The following is a 22,017-nucleotide window of genomic DNA, read 5'->3' as shown; positions in this document are numbered from 1 at the left end:
TGGATCTGAAAAACTCAGAGCTAAATTTTCCAGTTTTGTAACGAACCTGGATGGCATTACTTTAGCTTCCAGTGCTACAGTGAGAAACCTTGGAGTAATATCTGACCCTGACCTGTCCTTTGGCCCACATATTAAGCAGGTTACTAAAACAGCCTTCTTTCATTTACGTAATATAGCCAAAATTAGGGACATTCTGTATCAGAGTGATGCAGAAAAACTGGTTCACGCTTTTGTTACTTCGAGACTAGATTACTGTAACTCTCTATTACTGGGCTGTCCTAAATATGCCCTGAAAAGCCTTCAGCTGATCCAGAATTCTGCAGCCAGAGTCCTGACCAGAACCAGCATGAGAGATCATATTTCTCCAGTTTTAGCCTCTCTTCATTGGCTGCCTGTTGAATCTAGAATAGAATTTAAAATCCTTCTCCTTACATATAAAGCCCTCCACAACCAGGCACTACTATATATCAAAGACCTCATTGTTCCTTATATACCAAGCAGAGTACTTCGTTCGCAGACTGCAGGCTTACTTGTGGTTCCTAGAGTCTCAAAGAGCCGAGCAGGAGGCAGAGCCTTTGGTTATCAGGCCCCTCTCTTATGGAATAAGCTCCCAGTTAGTGTTAGGGAAGCAGACACCCTCCCCACCTTTAAGACTAGGCTGAAGACTTATCTTTTTGATAAGTCCTATAGCTAGGGATGGTTAGCATCCCTTAGTTATGCTGCTAGTTATGCCCCCCCCCCCCCCCCCCCCCCCCCCCAATAACAGTGTTGCATCATTAACATGTATGTCTCCTGTCTCAGCAGGTCTCCCTGGCCGGGAGTAGCAGTTCCTGTTGTCTGTTGTCTTTCTGTCCTCTTCCCCCCACACAGCAGAGGCAGATGGCTGCCTGTCCTGAGCCGGGTTCTGCCGGAGGTTTCCTTCCTGTTAAAAGGGAGTTTTTTTCCTTCCTACTGTCGCCAGTGTGCTTGCTCAGGATGGGAGATTGAGTTGGACTCAACTCAATCTGTTGGTTTCCTTATATAGGCTGTTATGATTTGGCCTTCATTATGTTTTCCCCTCTGTCTGTAAAGCGTCTTGAGATGGCATTGCCGTGATTTGACACTATATAAATAAAGTTGAATTGAATATAACCAGAATGTTTTGGGAAGGTTTGGGAATATAACAGGAATGTATTGGGAACGTTTGGGAATATAGCCGGAAAGTTTTGAGAAAGTTTGGGAATATAACAGGACCGTTTTGGGAATTTTTCGGAATATAACCGGAATGTTTTGGGAATGTCATGGAATATACCAAGAACGTTTTGGGAATGTTTGGGAATATAAATGGAAAGTTTTGAGAAAGTTTGGGAATATAACAGGAACACTTTTGGAACATTTGGGAATATAACTGGAAAGTTTGGGAATATAACAGAAATGTTTTTGGAATGTTCAGGGATATAACAGGATGTTTTGGGAAGGTTTGGGAATATAACATGAATGTTGGGGAATATTACAGAAACATTTTGGGAACGTTTGGAAATATAACCTGAAAGTTTTGATAAAGTTTGGGAATATAACAAGAACACTTTCGGAACATTTGGGAATATAACTGGAACATTTTGGGAATATAACTGGAATGTTTTGGGAACGTTTGGGAATATAGCCGGAAAGTTTTTAGAAAGTTTGGGAATATAACAGGAACGTTTTGGGAATTTTTCGGAATATAACCGGAATGTTTTGGGAATGTCATGGAATATACCTAGAACGTTTTGGGAATGTTTGGGAATATAAATGGAAAGTTTTGAGAAAGTTTGGGAATATAAAAGGAACATTTTTGGAACATTTGGGAATATAACTGGAAAGTTTGGGAATATAACAGAAATGTTTTTGGAACGTTCAGGGATATAACAGGATGTTTTGGGAAGGTTTGGGAATATAACAGGAATGTTGGGGAATATAACTGGAACATTTTGGGAATGTTTGGGAATATAACAGGACGTTTTGGGAACGTTTGGGAATACAACCTGAAAGTTTGGGAATATAACAGGAACGCTTTGGGAATGTTTGAGAATATAGGAGGAAAATTTTGGGAATGTTTGGGAATATAGGAGGGACATTTTGGGAAGGTTTGGGAATATAACAGGAACGGTTTGGGAAGGTTTGGGAATATAGCCGGAAAGTTTTGAGAAAGTTGGAGAATATAACAGGAACGTTTTGGGAATTTTTCGGAATATAAATGGAAAGTTTTGAGAAAGTTTGGGAATATAACAGGAACATTTTGGGAATGTCTGGGAATATAACTGGAAAGTTTGGGAATATAACAGAAATGTTTTTGGAACATTCCGGGATATAACAGGACGTTTTGGGAAGGTTTGGGAATATAACATGAATGTTGGGGAATATTACAGAAACATTTTGGGAACGTTTGGAAATATAACCTGAAAGTTTTGAGAAAGTTTGGGAATATAACAGGAACACTTTCGGAACATTTTGGGAATATAACTGGAATGTTTTGGGAATGTTTGGGAATATAGCCGGAAAGTTTTTAGAAAGTTTGGGAATATAACAGGAACGTTTTGGGAATTTTTCGGAATATAACCGGAATGTTTTGGGAATGTCATGGAATATACCTAGAACGTTTTGGGAATGTTTGGGAATATAAATGGAAAGTTTTGAGAAAGTTTGGGAATATAAAAGGAACATTTTTGGAACATTTGGGAATATAACTGGAAAGTTTGGGAATATAACAGAAATGTTTTTGGAACGTTCAGGGATATAACAGGATGTTTTGGGAAGGTTTGGGAATATAACAGGAATGTTGGGGAATATAACTGGAACATTTTGGGAATGTTTGGGAATATAACAGGACGTTTTGGGAACGTTTGGGAATACAACCTGAAAGTTTTGAGAAAGTTTGGGAATATAACAGGAACGCTTTGGGGATGTTTGGGAATATAGGAGGGACATTTTGGGAAGGTTTGGGAATATAACAGGAACGGTTTGGGAAGGTTTGGGAATATAGCCGGAAAGTTTTGAGAAAGTTGGAGAATATAACAGGAACGTTTTGGGAATTTTTCGGAATATAAATGGAAAGTTTTGAGAAAGTTTGGGAATATAACAGGAACATTTTGGGAATGTTTGGGAATATAACTGGAAAGTTTGGGAATATAACAGAAATGTTTTTGGAACGTTCCGGGATATAACAGGACGTTTTGGGAAGGTTTGGGAATATAACAGGAATGTTCGGGAATATTACAAGAACGTTTTGGGAACGTTTGGGAATATAACCTGAAAGTTTTGAGAAAGTTTGGGAATATAACTGGAAAGTTTGGGAATATAACAGAAATGTATTTGGAACGTTCGGGGATATAACAGGACGTTTTGGGAAGGTTTGGGAATATAACAGGAATGTTTTGGGAAGGTGTGGGAATATAACAGGAACATTTTGGGAACATAAACGGAAGGTTTTGAGAAAATGTGGTAATATAACAGGAACATTTTGGGAAGGTTTGGGAATATAACGAGAAGATTTTGGGAATTTTTGGGAATATAACAGGAACATTTTGGGAACATTTGAGAATATAACCAGAAAGTTTTGATAAAGAGTGGGAATGTAACAGGAACGTTTGGGAATAGTTAATACATGTCAAATTAATATGGAATGTTCTCCCGCCTTCTCTGGACATTGTGGGAACAGTTGTGGTATATTTTGAAAGTGAAGTATTATTATTCCCAAGGAACTGCTATGGTATCCAGCAGGTTCATATCCGTGTTTTGTCCTCAGACCGCTCAGACTGTCCTCCTCCTCGTCTCTGCCTTCACCGTCTGCTGGATGCCTCATCACATCATCGACATGTGGGTGGCGTTTGGCAGCTTCCCTCTGACCAACGCCTCCTTCGCCTTCCGGATTACGGCTCACTGTCTGTCCTACGGACACTCCTGCATCAACCCCGTCCTCTACGCCTTCCTGTCGGAAAACTTCCGGAAAGCCTGTCGTCAAGTTTTCAGCCGCCACCTCCTGCATCCATCTCCATCCAACAAGGTGGTCCGCTTCCGCATGGACAACATCTCCACCACACACTCCACCACCAACGTCTGATGGAGCAGGACGCCCTGGTCACATGACCACCGGACTGTTTGCAATTGGCTGCTGTGGTCAGCCTGAGTGTACACACACACACACACACACACACACACACACACACACACCAACACATACAGACCTGAAAAGTCCAGAAAATCCTCTGATTTATTGAAAATATTAAACAGTCCTCAGACCTGGACCCAGTCCTGGACCCAGTCCTGGACCCAGACCAGGACCCAACCCAGTTCTCGGACCTCCTCTGTGGTTTCAAGTTCTGGTTCAGGTTCTGTTCAGCTGTTTACCGAGAACATTTTGAGTTCACGGAATTGTGATGATTCTTCTCTGCTGTGGGACAGTCCAGGTTCAGATCAGGACTCTCAGAGGACTCAGGATGTTCCAGGTCTATCAGAATGTTGTTTATGTTCAGACTGCAGTTATTACAGCTCCAACCGCCTTTTAATGAAGAAATGTCATGTTTCAGCTTCAAATGATCTTTTAGCAAAATCAGATGTTTTGTATGTGTTTGGTCACATGATGTCCCCGCTAACAGGTGCCCGCTACCGTGTCTTCGCTACCGTAGCTTCGCTACCGTGTCCCCGCTACCGTGTCTGCGCTACCGTGTCTTCGCTACCGTGTCCCCGCTACCGTGTCTGCGCTAACGTGTCCCCGCTACCGTGTCTTCGCTACCGTGTCCCCGCTACTGTGTCTTCGCTACCGTGTCCCCGCTACTGTGTCTTCGCTACCGTGTCCCCGCTACTGTGTCTTCGCTACCGTGTCCCCGCTACCGTGTCTGCGCTAACGTGTCCCCGCTACCGTGTCTTCGCTACCGTGTCCCCGCTACCGTGTCCCCGCTACCGTGTCCCCGCTACCGTGTCTTCGCTACCGTGTCCCCGCTACCGTGTCTTCGCTACCGTATCTTCGCTACCGTGTCCCCGCTACCGTGTCCCCGCTACCGTGTCTTCGCTACCGTGTCCCCGCTACCGTGTCTTCGCTACCGTGTCCCCGCTACCGTGTCTTCGCTACCGTGTCCCCGCTACCGTATCTTCGCTACCGTGTCTTCGCTACCGTGTCCCCGCTACCGTGTCTTCGCTACCGTGTCCCCGCTACCGTGTCTGCGCTACCGTGTCCCCACTACCGTGTCTTCGCTACCGTGTCCCCGCTACCGTGTCCCCGCTACTGTCTTCGCTACCGTGTCCCCGCTACCGTGTCTTCGCTACCGTGTCCCCGCTACCGTGTCCCCACTACCGTGTCTTCGCTACCGTGTCCCCGCTACTGTGTCCCCGCTACTGTCTTCGCTACCGTGTCCCCGCTACCGTGTCTTCGCTACCGTGTCCCCGCTACCGTGTCCCCACTACTGTGTCTTTGCTACCGTATCCCCACTGCTGTGTCTTTGCTACCGTGTCCCCACTGCTGTGTCTTTGCTACCGTGTCCCCGCTACCGTGTCTTTGCTACCGTGTCCCCACTACTGTGTCTTTGCTACCGTATCCCCACTGCTGTGTCTTTGCTACCGTGTCCCCGCTACCGTGTCTTTGCTACCGTGTCCCCACTACTGTGTCTTTGCTACCGTGTCCCCGCTACTGTGTCTTTGCTACCGTGTCCCCGCTACCGTGTCCCCGCTACCATGTCCCCGCTACCGTGTCTTTGCTACCGTGTCCCCACTACCTGTCTTTGCTACCGTGTCCCCGCTTCCATGTCCCCACTACCGTGTCTTTGCTACCATGTCCCCGCCACCATGTCCCCGCTACCGTGTCTTTGCTACCGTGTCCCCGCTACTGTGTCTTCGCTACCGTGTCTTCGTTACCGTGTCTTTGCTACCGTGTCCCCACTACTGTGTCTTTGCTACCGTGTCCCCGCTACCGTGTCCCCACTACCGTGTCTTTGCTACCGTGTCCCCACTACTGTGTCTTTGCTACCGTGTCCCCGCTACTGTGTCTTTGCTACCGTGTCCCCGCTACCATGTCCCCGCTACCGTGTCTTTGCTACCGTGTCCCCGCTACCATGTCCCCACTACCGTGTCTTTGCTGCCGTGTCCCCGCTACCGTGTCCCCGCTACTGTGTCTTCGCTACCGTGTCTTCGCTACCGTGTCTTCGCTACCGTGTCCCCGCTACCATGTCCCCACTACCGTGTCTTCGCTACCGTGTCTTTGCTACCGTGTCCCCGCAACTGTGTCTTCGCTACCGTGTCTTTGCTACAGTGTCCCCGCTACCGTGTCTTTGCTACCGTGTCTTTGCTACCGTGTCCCCGCTACCATGTCCCCACTACCGTGTCCCCGCTACTGTGTCTTCGCTACCGTGTCTTCGCTACCGTGTCTTCGCTACCGTGTCCCCGCTACCATGTCCCCACTACCGTGTCTTCGCTACCGTGTCTTTGCTACCGTGTCCCCGCAACTGTGTCTTCGCTACCGTGTCTTTGCTACAGTGTCCCCGCTACCGTGTCTTCGCTACCGTGTCTTTGCTACCGTGTCCCCGCTACCGTGTCTTTGCTACCGTGTCCCCGCTACCATGTCCCCACTACCGTGTCTTTGCTACCGTGTCTTCGCTACCGTGTCTTCGCTACCGTGTCTTTGCTACCGTGTCCCCGCTACTGTGTCTTCGCTACCGTGTCTTCGCTACCGTGTCTTTGCTACCGTGTCTTTGCTACCGTGTCTTCGCTACCGTGTCTTTGCTACCGTGTCTTTGCTACCGTGTCTTCGCTACCGTGTCTTTGCTACCGTGTCCCCGCTACCGTGTCTTCGCTACCGTGTCTTTGCTACCGTGTCCCCGCTACTGTGTCTTCGCTACCATGTCTTCGCTACCATGTCTTCGCTACCGTGTCTTCGCTACCGTGTCTTTGCTACCGTGTCTTTGCTACCGTGTCTTCGCTACCGTGTCTTTGCTACCGTGTCCCCGCTACCGTGTCTTTGCTACCGTGTCTTTGCTACCGTGTCCCCGCTACCATGTCCCCACTACCATGTCCCCGCTACCGTGTCCCCGCTACCATGTCCCCGCAACTGTGTCTTCGCTACCGTGTCTTCGCTACCGTGTCTTTGCTACCGTGTCCCCGCTACCGTGTCTTTGCTACCGTGTCCCCGCTACCATGTCCCCACTACCGTGTCTTTGCTACCGTGTCTTTGCTGCCGTGTCCCCGCTACCATGTCCCCACTACCGTGTCTTTCCTACCGTGTCTTTGCTGCCGTGTCCCCGCTACCATGTCCCCACTACCGTGTCTTTGCTACCGTGTCTTTGCTACCGTGTCCCCGCTACCATGTCCCCACTACCGTGTCTTTGCTACCGTGTCTTTGCTGCCGTGTCCCCGCTACCATGTCCCCACTACCGTGTCTTTCCTACCGTGTCTTTGCTGCCGTGTCCCCGCTACCATGTCCCCACTACCGTGTCTTTGCTACCGTGTCTTTGCTACCGTGTCCCCGCTACTGTGTCCCCGCTACCGTGTCTTCGCTACCGTGTCTTCGCTACCGTGTCTTTGCTACCGTGTCCCCGCTACCGTGTCTTCGCTACTGTGTCTTTGCTACCGTGTCCCCGCTACCGTGTCTTCGCTACCGTGTCTTCGCTACCGTGCTACTGGCACGATGTCTACTCACTGAAGTAGCTTTGAAAAAGAACTAATCTGAATCCAGTCTGGTACATCATAGAAACGTTGTCTGGAACGGATCTGGTACCAACATAGGAATGTGGTCTTGATGGGATCTGTGGTGTTCAGCCTGTCAAAGAAGTCCAACATCCAGACAGGACCAGAGACATCCAGAGACGACCAGTCGGGACCAGAGACATCCAGAGACATCAAAATAATATTTAAAACAGATGCGGTTTTCATTCATTGAAAATGTCCAGATTGATTGATTAATTCATTCTATGGAGGACCTGTAGCAAGGCCTGGACCTGATCTGATTCAAAATCCATCTGCTTTTCTTCTGAATTCTGTCGTTATATTTATGTCAATAAAAGTTGAAAACATCAGCCGGAGTTTATGTTACGTCATCACTCAGATATGCAACCAAGTCCTGGATCAGGTCCTAGCTCAATCCAGGATCAGGTACAGTATCAGTTCCAGGATAAGATTCTAGATCAGCTTCAGACCAGTATAGTCTAATATAGTACAGTTCACACTAGTCATGGCATCATTAAGTCCAAGCAAAACCAGTTAGAACTGGTCAAAACCTACTGATGGTGCTCAGTGTGAGGTTTTAAAGGTCTTTTTGGAACAGTTTTATGTTCATGTGTTTATTTCTGGTGTTTGTGACGTTCCTGCAACTCTTCATGGCAGGATCCTCTGGTGATGTGATGATGTGTATGGATGTCTTGTTCTGAATTGTCCCTTACAGATGATGAAAACTGGTCAGACCCAGTCAGAACAAGTGGTGAGACCCGGTCAGAACCAGGACTGACAGGAGCATTGGTGGGTTGACTGAAAGTCATGTGACTCAAAGATGTTGGATCATTGAGGTGAATTTCAGCATTGATAAAGTTTAGCTTCACCTGGTGGACAGAAGGTGAACTGCGCCTAGATCGATAGACGAGATAGATTAATAGACAGATAGTCAGTCTTATAAGACCAGTTTAAACCTCCAGTTGTATGTCATTTTCCAGATTCTGAAACTGGAATACTGTTTCATCGCAGCAGTTCCGGGTCCCATCCAGTTCACCTCAGTCCTTCAGGTTCATGGTCTGTGGACTTGGTTCTGACCCGGGGTCTCCTGACCTGCCCTGAAGACTGACACCAGGTCTTTGACACTACTAGCAGACCGAGGTATATCCTCATCCTGCATCCTCTTCTTTGTCTTCCTCGGGTTTGTGTTGAGACTCTTGGAACGAAGCGACGGATAGATCCGGTCCTCTTCCTCTACATTACCATCCTCTACGTTACCATAGTTACCATCTATGGGCAATCTGGACTCCTCTGCACCTCCACCCGACTCCGCCTTCATCTGCAAAGAGATTAGACTGCTGACGTGCTCCTGGTCCCAATGGGCGGGGCTACAAACAATAGTGCTGATGCACTTCCTGCTGCTGAGAGACGAGGAATACTCTGTGACCCTTGACCTCTCCAGAGGGAAAGACACCGCCGCTTCCAGACGACTCTTTTGTGCTGATTGGTCCATGTTGGAGTCCGTCAGGCTATCCTGAAGAGGAGGGGGGCCAGTGTGGGCATGGTCACAGGGGGAGATCAGGATGTCAACGTTGGAAAAGGACTGAGTCCTGTCCTTCCGTCCTCCAGAGTCCACACCGGAACTGAAGTCCTTCACGGCACCTGAAACAGTCACAGAGTTCTGATCAGTTCTGCAGGTATCTGTGGAGTTCTGGTCAGGTAGCAGTAATGTCCAACATGCAGAACCTTGAAAGATTCCGAAACCCCGAAAAATTAAAAGTGAATCTGAACAGAACCGAGACGTGGAACTGAAACGCTCTTAAATCTCTGAACCCAAACACAGTGGATTTTAGAAACAGTTCTGAACAATGGATGGATGAATGGATGGATCCTGCCCTCTGGTCTGATTTCCGACCTGGTTTCTGATCAGGTTCCAGATCTGGGGCCTCGTTCACAAAGTTGTCGCACAAAACCTGGCGTACGTCAATTCTATTCAACTTTTGGGATTAATCAAAGCAGGACTTGGCGGTAAAACGTCCCGACCTCCACGCCAACTCTGACCCCGGCGTACGACATCTGGAGAAACGGGAAACGGCGACACCAAAGGCAGGAAATAAAAGCAAAGAAATGGTGGGAAATTTGATATTTGATCAAAATCAAATATAAATCTTTACGCAGAATGATGTACATTAACAGCATTTGCAAAAAAACAAAAAAAGAAAACGCACATTTGATCTTGTTCCTCCAGCACTAAAACATCAACCAGTAAAACCTGCTCTGAAACCAAGCAGTTCTACGTGTTATAAAAACCATTTCACACAGTTAAGTCATACAGAAGCTGCATTAATAATAAAAGTCTAAATGAAAAAATGCATTAAAATGACGCGTCGCCATGACAACAGCCCATCATCAGGCTGCTCAGGTGTTTCCTCCACCTGCAGATACAGAACATGAAGTGATGGTTGGATATAAAATGCTCCCCAACGTGGCTTATCTGTCCCTGCTGGTGGACATGGAACATGGAGACTCTGGACTCCAGTCCGGCACCTTCCAAAGGGAAGGGACTGACCGGTCGGGTCCGCTCCTTTTCCCAACCCAGAGCAGAGGAACAGAACGATGTTCTCCACAGCCAGACGTGGTGTAGCGGCCATCGGGCAGATGGAGGCAGGTGGAGGTGCCTCCATGCCCAGGAGGAAACCTGTTGTACAGCTGCAGATGTGTGCAGATAGTGGAGACGCTACATAACATGCTACTAAATGGTAACGTGTCCCGTTCAGCTGCGACCAGCGCTGTTGTCCCCGACCTCCAACCATCATGTTGGAACCAAACTGCTGCCAAACGTCTAGAAGTGATGCAACACATCAGAGGTGGAGAATCCCCCCCCCCCCGACCACATCTGCAGCGCTGCAACCCAGCTGGGACACACAGGAACACCAGTATGTTCCCAGTAAATAAACTGGAGTCAGAGACGTCTCATTTATGTCCGTTCATTTTATAATCTGAAACAAAGGAATGAAGCACTTCCAGCATCATCTGGAGCATTTTGTTCCGCCTGGAGTCAGCGTTGCTACGCACAGGTTCATAAATGAGGCTCCTGGATTCTGAACCAGTTCTTAACCTGGTTTCTGACTCAGTATCTGACCCAGTACCTGGCCCGGTTTCAGACGCAGTTCCAGTTCCTGAACTGGTCTTATCTCCTGGCTCCTACCTGCTGTGTTTAGTCCCTGGGAGTATCCCAGTTGTCCCCCTGAACTGGGATGAACCTTGTTGTCTTCTGAGTCTTCACAGACCAACGTCCTGTCGTCGGTGTCCAGCTGGTACCGGTAGAGGCTGTACCCATCCACGCTGTTGATGCTGCCGTGTCGTAGCAGAGAAGACGGCTCGCACACGGACGATGCTCTGGACCGTGCACGGACCAGCTGATCCCGGTCTACACCTGCCAGCTTCTCCACTGCGTTCATCATCCGGCTGGAAAACTCCTCCAGCTGAGCCAGGCGGAGGTCTACCGTCTGAAGGGAGGCCTTCATGGAGTGCTCCCTTTCATTCACTTCCTCCAGACGCATGGACATGTTCTCCACCCTGAACACAAGGAACATATATGATCATAAACCGTCTGCTCATAGACCATCCAATTGTACTCCATCTGATAGCAGGCTGTCTGATCGTGGACCATCAAATGGTAGACCATCTAAATGTAGACCAACTGATGGTAGACCATCTGATAGTATACCGTTTGATCGTATACAAACTGATCATAGACCATGTGATCATAGAACATCTAAATGTAGACCATCTGATCATAGAACATCTAAATGTAGACCATCTGATCATAGAACATCTAAATGTAGACCATCTGATCATAGAACATCTAAATGTAGACCAAATGATGGTAGACAATCTGATCGTAAACCATCTGATCATAGACCATTCGATCGTAGACCATCGGATCATAGACCATCCAATCGTAGACCTTTTAAATGGAGACAATCTGATCGTAGACGATCTGATTGTAGACCATCTGATCGTAGACCATCTGATTGTAGACCATCCAATCGTAGACCATCCGATCGTAGACCTTTTGAATGTAAACCATTTGATGGTAGACCATCTGATCGTAGACCATCCGATCGTAGACCTTTTAAATGTAGACCATCTGATCGTAGACCATCTGATCGTAGACCAACTGATCGTAGACCATCAGATCGGAGACCTTTTACATGTAGACCATCTGATGGTAGACTGTCTGATCGTAGACCATCCGATCGTAGACCTTTTAAATGTAGACCATCTGATCGTAGACCAACTGATCGTAGACCATCAGATCGGAGACCAACTGATCGCAGACCATCAGATCGGAGACCTTTTACATGTAGACCATCTGATGGTAGACCGTCTGATCGTAGACCAACTGATTGTAGACCATCTAAATGTAGACCATCTGATCTTAGACCATCTGATGGTAGACCATCTGATCGTAGACAATCTAAATGTAGACCATTTAAATGTAGACCATCTGATCGTACACCATCCGATCGTGGACCATCTGATCGTAGACCATCTGATTGTAGACCATCCAATCGTAGACCATCCGATCGTTGACCTTTTAAATGAAGACCATCTGATTGTAGAGCATCTGATGGTAGACCATCTGATCGTAGACCATATGATCGTAGACCATCCGATCGTAGACCTTTTAAATGTAGACCATCTGATGGTAGACCATCTGATCGTAGACCACTTGATCATAGACCATATAAATGTAGACCATCTAAATGTAGACAAACTGATGGTAGACAATCTAAATGTAGACTATTTAAATGTTGACCATCTGATTGTAGCTCATCTGATTGTAGACCATTTGATTATAGACCATCTAAATGTAGACCAACTGATCGTAGACCATCTGATGGTAGACCATCTGATCATAGACCATCTAAAAGTAGAACATCTGATCGTAGACCATCTGATCGTAGACCATCCAATCGTAGACCATCTAATCATAGACCATCTGATCGTAGACCATCCGATCGTAGACCATCTGATCATAGACCATCTGATCATAGATCATCTAAATGTAGACCAACTGATCATAGACCATCCAATCGTAGATCATCCAATCGTAGACCTTTTAAATGTAGACCATCTGATCGTAGACCAACTGATGGTAGACCATCCAAATGTAGACCAGCTGATCGTAGACCATTTGATCGTAGACCATCTGATCGTAGACCATCGGATCGTAGACCAACTGATCGTAGAACATCTAAAAGTAGACCAACTGATCGTAGACCATCTGATGGTAGACCATCTGATCATAGAGCAACTGATAGCAGGCTGTCTGATAGTAGACCAACTGATCGTAGACCTTTTAAATGTAGACCAGCTGATCGTAGACCGTCTAATTGTAGACCATCTAAATGTAGACCATCTATATTTCGACCATCTGATCGTAGAACATTTAAATATAGACCATCTGATTATAGACCAACTGATCGTAGACAATCTAAATGTAGACTAACTGATCGTAGACCATCTGATCGTAGACCAACTGATCGTAGACCATCTGATCGTAGACCATCCGATCGTAGACCAACTGACCGTAGACAATTTAAATGTAGACCAACTGATTGTAGACCATCAAAGTGTAGACCGTCTAATTGTAGACCATCTAAATGTAGACCATCTAAATATAGAACATCTGATCGTAGACCATTTAAACGTAGACCATCTGATTGTAGACAAACTGATCATAGACAATCTAAATGTAGACCAACTGATGGTAGACCATCTAAATGTAGACCATCCGATTGTAGACCATCCGATCATAGACCTTTTAAATGTAGACCATCTGATCGTGGACCATCTGATCTTAGACCATCTGATTGTATACCATCTGATCGTAGACCATCTGATCGTAGACCAACTGATCGTAGACAATCTGAGCGTAGACCATCTAAATGTAGACCATCTGATGGTAGACCATCTGATCGTAGACAATCTAAATGTAGACCATTTAAATGTAGACCATCTGATCGTACACCATCCGATCGTGGACCATCTGATCGTAGACCATCTGATTGTAGACCATCCGATCGTAGACCATCCGATCGTTGACCTTTTAAATGAAGACCATCTGATTGTAGAGCATCTGATGGTAGACCATCTTATCGTAGACCATATGATCGTAGACCAACCGATCGTAGACCTTTTAAATGTAGACCATCTGATGGTAGACCATCTGATCGTAGACCACCTGATCATAGACCATATAAATGTAGACCATCTAAATGTAGACAAACTGATGGTAGACCATCTAAATGTAGACTATTTAAATGTTGACCATCTGATTGTAGATCATCTGATTGTAGACCATTTGATTATAGACCATCTAAATGTAGACCAACTTATCGTAGACCATCTGATTGTAGACCAACTGATGGTAGACCATGTAAGTGTGTACCAACTGATCGTAGACCATCTTATGGTAGACCATCTGATCGTAGACCATCTAAAAGTAGAACATCTGATCGCAGACCATCTGATCGTAGACCATCTGATCGTAGACCATCCGATCGTAGACCATCTGATCATAGATCATCTGATCGTAGATCATCCGATCGTAGACCATCTGATCGTAGACCATATAAAAGTAGACCATCTGATCGTAGACCATCTGATCGTAGACCATGCGATCGTAGACCATCTGATTGTAGACCATCTGATCGTAGACCATCCGATCGTAGACCATCCGATCGTAGACCTTTTAAATGTAGAGCATCTGATGGTAGAGCATTTGATGGTAGACCATCCGATCGTAGACCTTTTAAATGTAGACCATCTGATCGTAGACCATCCGATCGTAGACCTTTTAAATGTAGACCATCTGATCGTAGACCATCTGATCGTAGACCATCCGATCGTAGACCTTTTAAATGTAGACCATCTGATCGGAGACCATCCGATCGTAGACCATCTGATTGTAGACCATCTGATCGTAGACCATCCGATCGTAGACCATCCGATCGTAGACCTTTTAAATGTAGAGCATCTGATGGTAGAGCATTTGATGGTAGACCATCCGATCGTAGACCTTTTAAATGTAGACCATCTGATCGTAGACCATCCGATCGTAGACCTTTTAAATGTAGACCATCTGATCGTAGACCATCTGATCGTAGACCATCCGATCGTAGACCTTTTAAATGTAGACCATCTGATCGGAGACCATCCGATCGTAGACCATCTGATTGTAGACCATCTGATCCTTGACCAACTGATCGTAGACCATCTAAATGTAGACCAACTGATCATAGACCATCCAATCGTAGATCATCCAATCGTAGACCTTTTAAATGTAGACCATCTGATCGTAGACCAACTGATGGTAGACCATCCAAATGTAGACCAGCTGATCATAGACCATTTGATCGTAGACCATCTGATCGTAGACCAACTGATCGTAGAACATCTAAAAGTAGACCAACTGATCGTAGACCATCTGATGGTAGACCATCTGATCATAGAGCAACTAATAGCAGGCTGTCTGATAGTAGACCAACTGATCGTAGCCCTTTTAAATGTACACCAGCTGATCGTAGACCGTCTAATTGTAGACCATCTAAATGTAGACCATCTATATTTCGACCATCTGATCGTAGAACATTTAAATATAAACCATCTGATTGTAGACCAACTGATCGTAGACAATCTAAATGTAGACCAACTGATCGTAGACCATCTGATCGTAGACCAACTGATCGTAGACCATCTGATCGTAGACCATCCGATCGTAGACCTTTTAAATGTAGACCATCTGATCGTAGACCATCTGATCATACACCATCTAATTTTAGACCATCTGATTGTAGACCATCTGATCGTTGACCAACTGATGGTAGACCATCTGATCGTAGACCATCTGATCGTAGATCATCCGATCGTAGACCATCTGATCGTAGACCATCTAGAAGTAGACCATCTGATCGTAGACCATCCGATCGTAGACCATCTGATTGTAGACCTTCCGATCGTAGACCATCCGATCGTAGACCTTTTAAATGTAGAGCATCTGATCGTAGAGCATCTGATGGTAGAGCATTTGATGGTAGACCATCCGATCGTAGACCTTTTAAATGTAGACCATCTGATCGTACACAATCCGATCGTAGAGCAACTGATTGTAGACCATCTGATCGTTGACCAGCTGATGGTAGACCATCTGATCGTAAACCATCTGATCGTAGATCATCTGATCGTAGACCATCCGATCGTAGACCATCTGATCGTAGACCATATGATCGTAGACCATCCGATCGTAGACCATCCGATCGTAGATCTTTTAAATGTAGAGCATCTGATCGTAGAGCATCTGATCGTTGAGCATCTGATGGTAGACCATCTGATCGTAGACCATCCGATCGTAGACCATCCGATCGTAGACCTTTTAAATGTGGACCATCTGATCGTAGACCATCTGATCATACACCATCTGATTTTAGACCATCTGATCGTAGACCATCTGATCGTAGATCATCCGATCGTAGACCACCTGATCGTAGACCATCTAAAAGTAGACCATCTGATCGTAGACCATCTGATCGTAGACCATCCGATCGTAGACCATCTGATTGTAGACCATCTGATCGTAGACCATCCGATCGTAGACCATCTGATTGTAGACCATCTGATCGTAGACCAACTGACCGTAGACAATTTAAATGTATACCAACTGATTGTAGACAATCAAAGTGTAGACCGTCTAATTGTGGACCATCTAAATGTAGACCATCTAAATATAGAACATCTGATCGTAGACCATTTAAACGTAGACCATCTGATTGTAGACAAACTGATCATAGACAATCTAAATGTAGACCAACTGATGGTAGACCATCTAAATGTAGACCATCCGATTGTAGACCATCCAATAATAGACCTTTTAAATGTGGACCATCTGATCGTGGACCATCTGATCTTAGACCATCTGATTGTATACCATCTGATCGTAGACCAACTGATCGTAGACCAACTGATCGTATACCATCAGATTGTAGACCTTTTAAATGTAGAGCATCTGATGGTAGACGATCTTATCGTAGAACATCTGATCGTAGACCATCCGATCGTAGACCATCTGATCGCACACCATCCGATCGTAGACCATCTGATCGTAGACCATATGATCGTAGACCATCCGATCGTAGACCATCCGATCGTAGATCTTTTAAATGTAGAGCATCTGATCGTAGAGCATCTGATTGTGGAGCATCTGATGGTAGACCATCTGATTGTAGACCATCCGATTGTTGACCAACTGATTGTAGACCATCTGATTGTTGACCATCTGATTGTAGACCATCCAATCGTAGACCATCTGATCGTAGACCATCTGATCATAGACCATCTGATCGTGGACCATCTGATCGCAGACCATCCGATCGTAGACCAACTGATTGTAGACCATCTGATCGTTGACCATCTGATTGTGGACCATCTGATCATAGACCATCCGATCGTAGACCAGCTGATCGTAGACCATCCGATCGTAGACCATCTGATCGTAGACCATATGATCGTAGACCATCCGATCGTAGACCATCTGATCGTAGATCTTTTAAATGTAGAGCATCTGATCGTAGAGCATCTGATCGTGGAGCATCTGATGGTAGACCATCTGATCGTAGACCATCCGATCGTAGACCTTTTCAATGTAGACCATCTGATCGTAGACCATCTGATCGTAGTCCATCCGATCGTAGACCATCTGATTGTAGACCATCTGGTCGTAGACCAACTGACCGTAGACAATTTAAATGTAGACCAACTGATTGTAGACCATCAAAGTGTAGACCGTCTAAATGTAGACCATCTAAATGTAGACCATGTAAATATAGAATATCTGATCGTAGACCATTTAAACGTAGACCATCTGATTGTAGACAAACTGATCGTAGACCATCTAAATGTAGACCATCCGATTGTGGACCATCCGATTGTAGACCTTTTCAAATGTAGACCATCTGATCGTGGACCATCTGATCTTAGACCATCTGATGGTAGACCATCTGATCGTAGACCAACTGATCGTAGACCATATGATGGTAGATCATCTGATCGTAGACCATCCGATCGTAGACCATCTGATCGTAGACCATATGATCGTAGACCATCCGATCGTAGACCATCCGATCGTAGATCTTTTAAATGTAGAGCATCTGATCGTAGAGCATCTGATCGTTGAGCATCTGATGGTAGACCATCTGATCGTAGACCATCCGATCGTAGACCATCCGATCGTAGACCTTTTAAATGTAGACCATCTGATCGTAGACCATCTGATCATACACCATCTGATTTTAGACCTTCTGATTGTAGACCATCTGATCGTTGACCAACTGATGGTAGACCATCCGATCGTAGACCATCTGATCGTAGACCATATGATCGTAGACCATCCGATCGTAGACCATCCGATCGTAGATCTTTTAAATGTAGAGCATCTGATCGTAGAGCATCTGATCGTGGAGCATCTGTTGGTAGACCATCTGATCGTAGACCATCCGATCGTAGACCTTTTAAATGTAGACCATCTGATCGTAGTCCATCCGATCGTAGACCATCTGATTGTAGACCATCTGATCGTAGACCAACTGACCGTAGACAATTTAAATGTAGACCAACTGATTGTAGACCATCAAAGTGTAGACCGTCTAATTGTAGACCATCTAAATGTAGACCATCTAAATAAAGAATATCTGATCGTAGACCATTTAAACGTAGACCATCTGATTGTAGACAAACTGATCGTAGACCATCTAAATGTAGACCATCTGATTGTAGACCATCCGATTGTAGACTTTTTAAATGTAGACCATCTGATCGTGGACCATCTGATCTTAGACCATCTGATGGTAGACCATCTGATCGTAGACCAACTGATCGTAGACCATCTGATGGTAGACCATCTGATCGTAGACCAACTGATCGTAGACCTTTTAAATGTAGACCAGCTGATCGTAGATCATCTAATTGTAGACCATCTAAATGTAGACCATCTATATTTCGACCATCTGATCGTAGAACATTTAAATGTAGACCATCTGATCGTAGACCATCTGATTTTAGACCATCCGATCGTAGACCATCCGATCGTAGACCTTTTAAATGTAGACCATCTGATCGTAGAGCATCTGATGGTAGACCATCTTATCATAGACCATCTGATCGTAGACCATCTGATCGTAGGCCATCTGATTGTAGACCAACTGATGGTAGACCATCTAAATGTAGACCAACTGATCGTAGAGCATCTGATGGTAGACCATCCGATCCTAGACCATCTGATCGTAGACCATCCAATCGTAGACCATCCGATCGTAGACCTTTTAAATGTAGACCATCTGATCGTAGAGCATCTGATGGTAGACCAATTGATGGTAGACCATCTAAATGTAGACCAACTGATGGTAGACCATCTAAATGTAGACCATGTAAATGTAGACCATCTCAATGTAGACCATCTGATCGCAGACCAACTGATTGTAGACAATCTAAATGTAGACCAACTGATCGAAGATCATCTAAATGTAGACCAACTGATGGTAGACCATCTGATCGTAGACCAACTGATCTTAGACCACCTAAATGTTGACCATCTGATTGTAGATCATCTGATTGTAGACCATTTGATCGTAGACCATCTAAATGTAGACCAACTGATCGTAGACCATCTGATTGTAGACCAACTGATGGTAGACCATGTAAGTGTATACCAACTGATCGTAGACCATCTTATGGTAGACCATCTTTCGTAGACCATCTGATCGTAGACCATCTGATCGTAGACTATCTACATGTAGACCAACTGATCGTACACCATCTGACTGTAGACCATCTGATTATAGACCATCTACATGTAGACCATTTAAATGTAGACCTTCTGATCGTATACCATTCAATCGTACACCATCTGATCGTAGACCATCTGATCGTAGACCATCTGATCGTAGACCATCTGATTGTAGACCATCTAAATGTAGACCATCTGATCATAGACTATCTACATGTAGACCAACTGATCGTACACCATCTGACTGTAGACCATCTGATTATAGACCATCTAAATGTGGACAAACTGATCGTAGACCATCTGATCGTAGACCATCTGATTGTAGACCATCCGATCGTAGACCTTTTAAATGTAGACCATCTGATCGTAGAGCATCTGATCGTAGACCATCTGATCGTAGGCCATCTAAATGTAGACCAACTGATGGTAGACCATCTAAATGTAGACCAACTGATCGTAGACCATGTTATGGTAGACCATCTAAATGTAGACCAACTGATGGTAAACCATCTAAATGTAGACCATGTAAATGTAGACCATCTTATGGTAGACCATCTTTCGTAGACCATCTGATCGTAGACCATCTGATCGTAGACTATTTGATCGCAGACCATCTAAATGTAGACCATTTAAATGTAGACCTTCTGATCGTATACCATTCAATCGTACACCATCTGATCGTAGACCATCTGATCGTAGACCATCTGATCGTAGACCATCTGATCGTAGACCATCCGATCGTAGACTTTTTAAATGTAGACCATCTGATCGTAGAGCATCTGATGGTAGACAATCTTATCATAGACCATCTGATCGTAGACCATCTGATGGTAGACTATCTACATGTAGACCAACTGATCGTACACCATCTGACTGTAGACCATCTGATTATAGACCATCTAAATGTGGACAAACTGATCGTAGACCATCTGATCGTAGACCAACTGATGGTAGACCATCAAAATGGAGACCATCTGATCGTAGACCATCTGATGGTAGACCATCTGATCGTAGAACATCTGATCGTAGACAATCTAAATGTAGACCATTTAAATGTAGACCATCTGATCGTAGACCATCTGATTGTAGACCATCCGATCGTAGACCATCCGATCGTAGACCTTTTAAATGTAGACCATCTGATCGTAGACCATCTGATGGTAGACCATCTGATCGTAGAACATCTGATCGTAGACAATCTTAATGTAGACCATTTAAATGTAAACCAACTGATCGTAGACCATCTGATTGTGGACCATCAGATCGTAGACCTTTTAAATGTAGACCATCTGATCGTAGAGCATCTGATGGTAGACCATCTTATCATTGACCATCTGATCGTAGACCATCTGATCGTAGGCCATCTAAATGTAGACCAACTGATGGTAGACCATCTAAATGTAGACCAACTGATGGTAGACCATCTAAATGTAGACCAACTGATCGTAGACCATGTTATGGTAGACCATCTTTTGTAGACCATCTGATCGTAGACCATCTGATCGTAGACTATTTGATCGCAGACTATCTAAATGTAGATCATTTAAATGTAGACCTTCTGATCGTATACCATTCAATCGTACACCATCCGATCATAGACCATCCGATCGTCGACCATCTAAATGTAGACCATCTGATCGTAGAGCATCTGATGGTAGACCATCTTATCATAGACCATCTGATCGTAGACCATCTGATCGTAGGCCATCTAAATGCAGACCAACTGATGGTAGACCATCTAAATGTAGACCAACTGATCGTAGAGCATCTGATGGTAGACCATCTTATCCTAGACCATCTGATCGTGGACCATCCAATCGTAGACCATCCGATCGTAGACCTTTTAAATGTAGACCATCTGATCGTAGAGCATCTGATGGTAGACCAATTGATGGTAGACCATCTTAATGTAGACCAACTGATGGTAGACCATCTAAATGTAGACCATGTAAATGTAGACCATCTAAATGTAGACCATCTCAATGTAGACCATCTGATCGTAGACCAACTGATCGTAGACAATCTAAATGTAGACCAACTGATCGAAGATCATCTAAATGTAGACCAACTGATGGTAGACCATCTGATCTTAGACCAACTGATCGTACACCATCTAAATGTAGACCAACTGATGGTAGACCATCTAAATGTAGACCATTTAAATGTTGACCATCTGATTGTAGATCATCTGATTGTAGACCATTTGATTATAGACCATCTAAATGTAGACCAACTGATCGTAGACCATCTTATTGTAGACCAACTGATGGTAGACCATGTAAGTGTATACCAACTGATCGTAGACCATCTTATGGTAGACCATCTTTCGTAGACCATCTGATCGTAGACTATTTGATCGCAGACCATCTAAATGTAGACCATTTAAATGTAGACCTTCTGATCGTATACCATTCAATCGTACACCATCTGATCGTAGACCATCTCATGGTAGACCATCTGATGGTAGACCATTTGATCGCAGACCATCTAAATGTAGACCATTTAAATGTAGACCTTCTGAT

General features: G+C 44.9%; 2 protein-coding genes across 2 annotated transcripts in view; one reads left to right on the top strand and one right to left on the bottom strand.

The window, feature by feature from the left end:
* The window catches only part of galr1b (galanin receptor 1b), a gene marked incomplete at both ends in the record, with an annotated part of 59,427 nt that extends 55,349 nt beyond the window's left edge, over window positions 1-4,078 (top strand). Inside the window, one exon of the mRNA XM_079264971.1 lies at window positions 3,764-4,078. Coding sequence (XP_079121097.1) covers window positions 3,764-4,078 — 315 coding nt within the window. The remainder of the gene's footprint in view (window positions 1-3,763) is intronic.
* A 4,641-nt stretch (window positions 4,079-8,719) lies between these two features.
* Window positions 8,720-22,017, bottom strand: part of trpm1a (transient receptor potential cation channel, subfamily M, member 1a) — a gene marked incomplete at its 3' end in the record, with an annotated part of 223,195 nt that continues 209,897 nt past the window's right edge. The window contains exons 27-28 of the mRNA XM_079264958.1: window positions 10,856-11,226; window positions 8,720-9,309 (exon numbers count right to left, since the gene is read on the bottom strand). Coding sequence (XP_079121084.1) covers window positions 8,720-9,309; window positions 10,856-11,226 — 961 coding nt within the window. The remainder of the gene's footprint in view (window positions 9,310-10,855; window positions 11,227-22,017) is intronic.

The sequence above is a fragment of the Telmatherina bonti genome (genome assembly GCF_933228915.1).
Source record: "Telmatherina bonti genome assembly, chromosome: 1".
In the NCBI taxonomy this organism is placed as follows: Eukaryota; Metazoa; Chordata; class Actinopteri; order Atheriniformes; family Telmatherinidae; genus Telmatherina; species Telmatherina bonti.
This window is presented reverse-complemented; position numbering and strand designations above follow the sequence as displayed.